Source organism: Hemitrygon akajei, chromosome 1 (assembly GCF_048418815.1).
Source record: "Hemitrygon akajei chromosome 1, sHemAka1.3, whole genome shotgun sequence".
Classification (NCBI taxonomy): domain Eukaryota; kingdom Metazoa; phylum Chordata; class Chondrichthyes; order Myliobatiformes; family Dasyatidae; genus Hemitrygon; species Hemitrygon akajei.
Window position 1 is genome coordinate 70,986,601 of NC_133124.1, and position 7,915 is coordinate 70,994,515.

Sequence of the window (7,915 nt, forward strand, 5' to 3'; positions counted from 1 at the left end):
CATAGCTGGTTAAGAACATAAGAACTGGGGGCAGGAGTTGGTCCATGGAGCCTGATCTCCATTCAATTAGATCATGGCTGATCTGGCTAAGGACTCATCTCCACCTACCTGCCTTTTCCCCACAACTCTTAATTCCCCTGTTATGCAAAAATCTATCCAGCTTTGTGTTAAATAAATTTAATTTGGTAGCTTTATCCTAATTCCACTCCTCCAAATCTTGAGACTACGTCCTTTAGTTCTAGTCTCACATAGCAGTAGAAACAACTTTCCTGCCTCTATCTTATGTATCTGTAAGGAGCTGTTGACTTTAAATAGGTTCCAGTGAACCAGTGGTAGCCATGCAGAGTCAATGAACTGTTGCTTGTGCTCAGAAATTCAATGGCACTTGGTATATTGCAGTCTGATCTACACAATGAGACACGGGCTAGGGGAGTTTAAAACTAGAGGGCAGAGGTTTAAAGTGAGAGGGAAAAGAGTTAAAGGGATCCGATGGGTAAATTTTTCACACAAAGGGTGAAAAGCTGCTAGAGTGGTTATAATTACAATGTTTAGAAGACACTTGGACAGATACGTGCACAGGACAGGATTAGAGGGAATATGGACAGGCAAATGAAACTAGCTTAGAAAGATAACTTGGTCAGCATGGACAAATTGGGCCGAAGGGTCTGCTCCTATGCTGTGTGGCTCTGAGCCTCTGGCCTTGGGCAGGAATTGACCTGCTGTTGACAAACCCTCAGAGTACTGACCCTCCTGGATTGACTCAGGGCCCATGATCATCAGGGAGGGAGATAAAAGGTCACAGCAGTGCCGAGTTCATACCTTTCTCGTTCCGCAGCATTGTGTACAGGAGCGACATACAGTTTTTCATCACAAAGTAAGCCTAATGAAGTCAGCAATGAAAGTCTGTCAGAACCAGAATCTGGTTCAGCATTACTGACTCAGATAATGTGAAGTTTACTGTTTTGTGGCAGCAATACAGTGCAAGAAATAGTTCCCAATGCAGAAAGCCCTGACCCATCCATCCCTCAGTGCCAAACCATGGGGGTTGAGGCAGGGACTTTACATAAAGCCTTCAGCCCCATGATGGGTCTTCCTCAGTATCTCTCCACCAACCTCTGGCTCCTTCCCCACTGACCACCAGCTTCCTCCCATCATTCTCTCCCCTGACCACCTGACCCCCAGTTCCCTTTCCCTTATGAAGCTATTTGCCATCTTCACTATTTCCCCTCTTCTGGGACCCTGGAGCCATCAGATCTCTTTCCCCCTTGGTCAGACCCTAAAATGGAAAGGCTTTGGAAGTGAAGGTGTGGATGACCCTTTGTACCATGTGTGCTCCAGCCATCCTCAACTTCCTTGCTCTTTCGTTTCAGATTTTCTGATCATCCCCAGATCTAAATGGTCTCTGAGTTCGTTGTGTCAAACCTTTCACTCTGCCTTTTCTAAAATTTAGCTCACAGCCCAGGGTCACTGGCCTCACTCCCCCTAAATGTGATCCCTGGCCCTCCCATGAAGGTGACCCATGAACATAAGGTTTTGCTGTAGTTGCCCCCACTGTCCCATGCAGCCTTTGTAACCAAATTATATCTCTAATCAGATGAGTTGGTTGACAGAATGTAGCTGGGACTCCTTCATGATGCTGTAGAATTTTTTTTTTCATTTTGGACAGTCCCTTTGCAAAAAAAGTCTATTACTTCTCTAATTCTTAAAGAGTAAAGATTAACTTTATTTTGTATATCGAAACATTGTTGAATTGTTTTGTCAATGACCTGTACAGTGTGAGGATGTGCTGGGGACAGCCCACATGTGTCAGCATACTTCCGGTGCCAACATAGCATGTCCACAACATCTAACCCCTATGTCTTTGGAATGTGGGAAGAAGCCAGATCACTTGGAGGAAATGCATGTGGTCGCAGTGAAAACGTACAAACTCCTTACAGACGACTGTGGGAATTGAACCCCAGTCTTCTGATCACTGGCATGGTAAAGAGGTAAGCTAAACACCGTGCTACCATGCCGCACCAACCAAAAGGATTTGTGAAATGTTGGGGGAGGTGGATATTAAACTGAACCTATACAGTATATGGATGGAATTTAATAACTTCTCTTAAATCTCACCAGTTAGTGCCCACCCAGTAAGTTCCACGCATTAGTAAATCACTGACATCTTTATCTAAGTTATTTCCATTTCACACTGAGGAGCACTGCTTCTTCCTGCAGTCGATGTGTGTGGATTGGACAGGTGCTGCCACTGCCTTGAAACAGATTGGATTGTCCCTCAGGAGGACCGAGGTAATATTTTGGAACATCTCAGGGTGCCATTGGCTAATGAGGTTGTTGGTGACCAGCAGACACTTCAACTTTAGGAGATTCTCAGCAAATCCTCTTGGAAAGCCAATGAGCTTATTAAAAGAACAAGTCAGTTCTTCCAGATGTGTTAGTCCTTCAAATACTGGAAGGCTGCTGAGCTGGTTGTTGTCCAGGTGTAGGAATGTTAGGTTAGGGTTATGTCTGAATGTTTCACTCTTCAGTTCATTAATAAGATTATCAGAGAGCTTCAATGTTTGCAGTGCTTCCAGACCAGAGATGAGGTTTTTTGGTAGACAGGTCAATGAGTTGTTGGATAAGTCAAGCATCAATAGTCTGGTCAAGTTAGCAAATATAGGAGGTGAGAGACTAGTAATGAGGTTCCCAGAGATGGTTAGGTACTGTAAATTACCCTGATGGCTGAACAAAGATGCCATGAAATTCTTTAACTTGTTGTTGTCCAGACGCAGATCGGTCAGATTGTGTTGGTTCTTGAAGAGTTGGAGAGGCAGGGAGCTCAGCTGATTGTTCGACAAGTCCAGAACATCGAGGAGATGTAATGGGTGGAACAGTGTTGATGGGAGTGTTTGCAGTCTGTTATTGTTGAGAAGCAGGGTGTCCAGCCGAGGGAAGTTGTTGAATGTTCTCTGGAGCACCATGAGTTCATTGTTGGATAAATCTAAGTAAGTCAGTTTCTCGTGACGCCACATCACAGGGAGAGTATTAAATTTGTTATTGGCCAGGTTTAACCAGGTGAGCTTTGGAAGGTTTCCAAACAGGTCCACTTGTATCTCCAACAGGTGGTTGGCAGACAGGTCCAAAGCTTGGAGTTCAAGCAGAAAATCAAACGTGTAGTTGTGAAGGAGGAGGTGATTTCTTGATAAACCAAGGTAGCTTAGGTTTGTGATGTTTTTAAAAGCATTCTGAGGGATTCTGATCAAAGAGTTTTCATCCAGGTATAATGTTTCTGTTCCATGGTCAATGTCAGGTGGAAAATTCAGCAGAGAGACACTGCGGCAGTCAACTGCTTTAGAATAGCAGGAACATTTTTTGGGACAGGCAGAGAGGAATCCTGTGTTCAGGAGGAGCAGGAGGACGTGTATAAGTTTGTCCATGGTTGCCTACATGACAGAGAAAAATAAGCTCATTACACACAGCTCCCTAGCAACAGCTGGTTTCAGGCAAAACATTGGTGATGCTTTTTCAGTCTGGAGACACAAAAGGGAGTAGATGTTGGGATTTGGAGCAACAAACAAATTGCTGGAGGAACTCAGCAGTTTGGAGGCTTGTCTGTGTGAGTGGGAGGGAGGAAGGAAAGGAACTTGTTTTGCTGCTGCTGCTGTTGTTGCTTGTGTTGTTTTGCTGTACATTGTGGGAATGCGATGTTGGTGCCAGTATGTGTAGCGACACTTACAGGCTACTCCCAGCACATCCTTGGGTGTGTTGGTTGTTAACACAAATGATGCTTTTTATTGTATGTTGTGATATACAGTACATGGGATAAATTAATTAATCTGAAATCTGAGCAGTGTCTGTGGCAGGAAATGAACAGTGCATGTTTTAAGTCAGGAGCCCAGCTGTGGTTGATGAACTTCTCAACCCTTCAGACAAACAAAGCATGCACCTCTCTTTAGAATCTTTAGGCCTAAAGTGTTTTCTCACAGTCTGGTTTCTTCAGTAGTCACCTTTCCAGTGTTACATTAGATACAAAAGTGCATGATCTACATTGGGTCTACCTGCCCTCATGGACACATGCCTGATGTAAACAGGGGTTGAGTCAGTCATGCAGCTAACTTGCTGATCTGCTCCTGGATCTGGCCAAGGTAGCCATTCACTTTTCCAAGCAGCAGGCTGTCGGAGGTTCCACTTGAGCTGACTTGTCCTGTTTCTCATTTGTCCGTGCCAGAGTGTCTCTGGAGAGGGAGCAAATGGTATCCACCTGCTCTGTGGAGATCTTCTGACACTGGTGGGCAACACAGGGATGGAGAATATCTAGCATAGACTTATTTACAGGGGAGAAATTCATTCCTGGTCACTCCAGTGAAAACAGCCTTCTAGGCAGCAGAGGGGCAGAGATAGTGGAGCTGCTGCCTCTAGATGGCAGTGTTTTAATTTGAAAATGATATACCTGTAAATACTGTTAGTGGCCACTTTATTAAGTACAGAGTGGAACCGGTGTGGTCTTCTGCTTCTGTAGCCCTTCCACTTCCAATTTTGACATGTTGTGCATTCAGAAGTGCTAATATGCATACCACTGTTTTAACACGAGGTACTGTCGCTTTCCTGTCAGTTTGAACCAATGTGGACATTCTCCTGTGACCTCTCTCATTAACAAGACATTTTTGCCCACAGAATTGCAGTTCACGATGTATTTTTGCACTATTCTCTGTAAACTCTAGAGACTGTTACACATAAAAATCCCAGGAGATCATCAGTTTCTAAGATGCTTATACCACACTGGCACTAACAATCATTCCGCAGTCAAAGTCCCTTAGATCCCATTTTTTCCCCATTCTGACATTTGGTCTGAACATGAACTGAACCTCTTGACCATGACTGCATGCATTGATGCATTGAGTTGCTGCCACATGATTGGCTGATGAAAAGGAGTACCTAATAAAATGACTACTGAGTGTACGTAGGTAAAGTTTCTCTTAAAGGGGGTGCATCAGACCTATCACAGTGGTATTGTATGGGTGTGCCCAAATCAGTAATCAGAAATGAATCTAACCTTGGAGGAGAAGGGGCAAAGCTGGAATTGGATATAAAATTAATGATGTCTAAAATGAGTTTTTCAATTAATTGCACTGATTAAAACTGTATAAGTAGTTGCTAGTTTTGGTACACTTTACAATTATAAGAGTCATAGCACGTACACAGATGCTTTGGCTTAACCAGTCTATGGTGCCCACGCAGCTCGTCCCAATTTCCTTTTTTTGTCACTTATCCCTCTAAGCCCCAACCCTCCATGTACTTGTCCAAGTGCTTCTTAAACAAATTACCTGCTTCAACCACTTCCTCTGGCAGTTCGTTTCATTTACTCAGCATCCTCCAGGTGAAAATGTTGCCCCTCTGGTCACTTTTTAATTTTTCCCCTAAACCTATGTCCCGTAGTTTTGGACTCCCCTACCTTGGGGAAAAGATAGTCACCATCCACCTTATCTATGCCTGTCATGATTTTAAACAATTTCTGTAAGGTGCATCTCAAGCATAGATGAATGAGAAGAGATTTGATAGAGGCATATCAAATTATACAGAGGGTATTGATAGGTAAATGCAAGCATGCTTTTTCCACTGCGGTTGAGTGAGAGTAGAACGAGAGATTGCAGGTTAAAGTTGAATGGTGAAATATTTAAGGGGACCATGAGGGGGAACTTCTTCACTTGGGGATGGTGAGAATGTGGAACTAGTGCCAGCAGAAGTGCAGGATGTGGATTTGTTTTTAGCATTTAAAAGAAATTTGGATAAGTACGTGGATGGGAGGGGTATGGAGGGCTATGGTTCAGGTGCAGGTTGATGGGACTGGGCAGATTTATAGTTCAGCATGGACTTGGTAGGCTGAAGGACCTGTTTCTGTGCTGTTCTACTCTGACAATTCTCCTATGTTCCAAGGAATAAACACCTAGCATGACCAACCTCTCCCTACAACTTAGGCCCTCTAGTCCTGGCAACATCCTCATAAATCTTCTCTGCACTCTTCAATCTAATCACATCTTTCCTATAACAGGGTGACCACCCTATACATAATACTCCACGTGTTGCCTCACCAGTCACTTAAAGGCTGTGATGTAATATCTCATCCATATACAAAATGCCTTTTGTTTGAAAATGTGCAGAGCCCAGTATCTGGTGTTTGTGGTATATCTCACACACTATGGTTTATCTCTGACAATCCACCATCAGACCAGTAGGAAATTCTGATGTTTGGCATCCGACTCACCAAAGATCTGGTCCTCTCTCCATTCCATTCACCAGGGACTTGGTCCCCACTCCCCTCCACTCACCAGACACATTGCCCCCACCCTGACTCCTATTTCCTGCCAATCACTGGTGAATGGTTCCCATTCACCAGAGACCTGGTCCCTGCTCTCTCCCATTCACCAGAGCTCTGATTCTATGCTCCCTTTGGACTTACTGGGTCCCTGGATCTCACGCTCCCTTTTAAATTATTGTTTCCTGGAAAATTCATTAAAATTCTCTGTAACTTCTGGAAAAAAAATTAAAAGTGGATTGGAATGAAAAGCATCCAATAGTCCAGAAAATCTGCTAATCTAACAAGACCAAAAGTCTGTAAAACCGTATTACATCGGGAGTACAATTAGGCCATTTGGCCCATCAAGTCTGCTCCAACATTCAAACATAGCTGATTTATTTTCCCTTTCAATTTTATATTCCTGCCTTCTTCCTTAACCTTTGATGCCCTTATGAATTAAACACTTATCAACCTCCACTTTAAATATACCCAGTGACTTGGTCTTCATAGCTATCTGTGATAACGAATTCCACAGATTCACTCCCCTCTGGCTAAAAAAAAACTCATCTCTGTAAGACACAAATGCATTGGAGTATCGGACTTTTACTGTCAGCATGATATGCTTACTCAAACACTAAGGAGACCGAAAACCATATATATTGCACAAGGAGGTATGAAAGTAAATTACAAAAAAAGTGAAAATCTGCAGTTGCAAGTTATCTTATGGGTCACTTGCAGAATTAGTTTACATGAGTAAAACCAATATTTCAAGGCACAATACATATTAAATCTGTATTCTGTGCTGTATTACATAATGACTTCATGTCTAAATTCACCAGCACTTACCAGTGTCATCGCTTGCTGCAACACAAAAGGCACAAAGTGCATTATTTCCCCGTGCTTGCCTTGCTGCAATCAGTTGTTGACAGAGTCTATTTGCTAACTATATTTCACAGAAGGTCAAAACCACAGGCTTGGCAAAGATCAGGAGCTGGGGCTGCTGACTTGTTTAGAGGGGAGAAAATTCTGGTTACTTCTGCTAAAACTGTGATAGGAATACCTGAGCTCTGGACTCTATTCCTTAGAACTTAGCTTCATTAACTCCCAGCATTTAGTGTTTATAACTGGGCAGCACTGTGCCACAAGTTCAAAGTGAATTTATTATCAAAGTACATATATGTCACCATATACAACCCTGAGATTCATTTTCTTGTGGGCATACTCAACAAGTCCATAATAGAATTAATGAAAGACAACTCCAATTTGGGTGTTCAACCAGTGTGCAAAAGACAATAAACTGTGCAAATACAAAAAGAAATAATAATAAGTAAATAAGCAATAAATATTGAGATCATGAGATGAAGAGTTCTTGAAAGTGAGTCCACAGGTTATGGAAATATTTCTACAATGAGCCGTGAAGTTATTCCCTATGATTCAAGAGCCTGATGGTTGAGGGATAATAACTATTGCTGTACCCGGTGGTTCACTTTAAAAAAAATATATATGCTATTGCTGTTTTTGCACTTTTTAATCTATGCAATATACATACTGTAATTGATGTATTTTTCTTTCTGTATTATCATGTATTGCATTGAACTGCTGCTGCTAAGTTAAATTTCACGGCACATGCTGGTCATA

The 7,915-nt window shown here is 42.6% G+C and overlaps 1 protein-coding gene across 1 annotated transcript; it reads right to left on the reverse strand.

Moving 5' to 3' along the window:
* Window positions 1-1,699: 1,699 nt before the first annotated feature.
* On the reverse strand, window positions 1,700-7,162 carry LOC140727648 (uncharacterized). Its single transcript, XM_073045269.1, has 2 exons — window positions 7,124-7,162; window positions 1,700-3,425 (listed from the first exon to the last, which is right to left on the reverse strand). Exons 1-2 carry the CDS (start codon window positions 7,130-7,132, stop codon window positions 2,187-2,189), a joined length of 1,248 nt encoding a protein of 415 aa, XP_072901370.1. The 5' UTR covers window positions 7,133-7,162; the 3' UTR covers window positions 1,700-2,186.
* Between the last annotated feature and the right edge of the window lie 753 nt (window positions 7,163-7,915).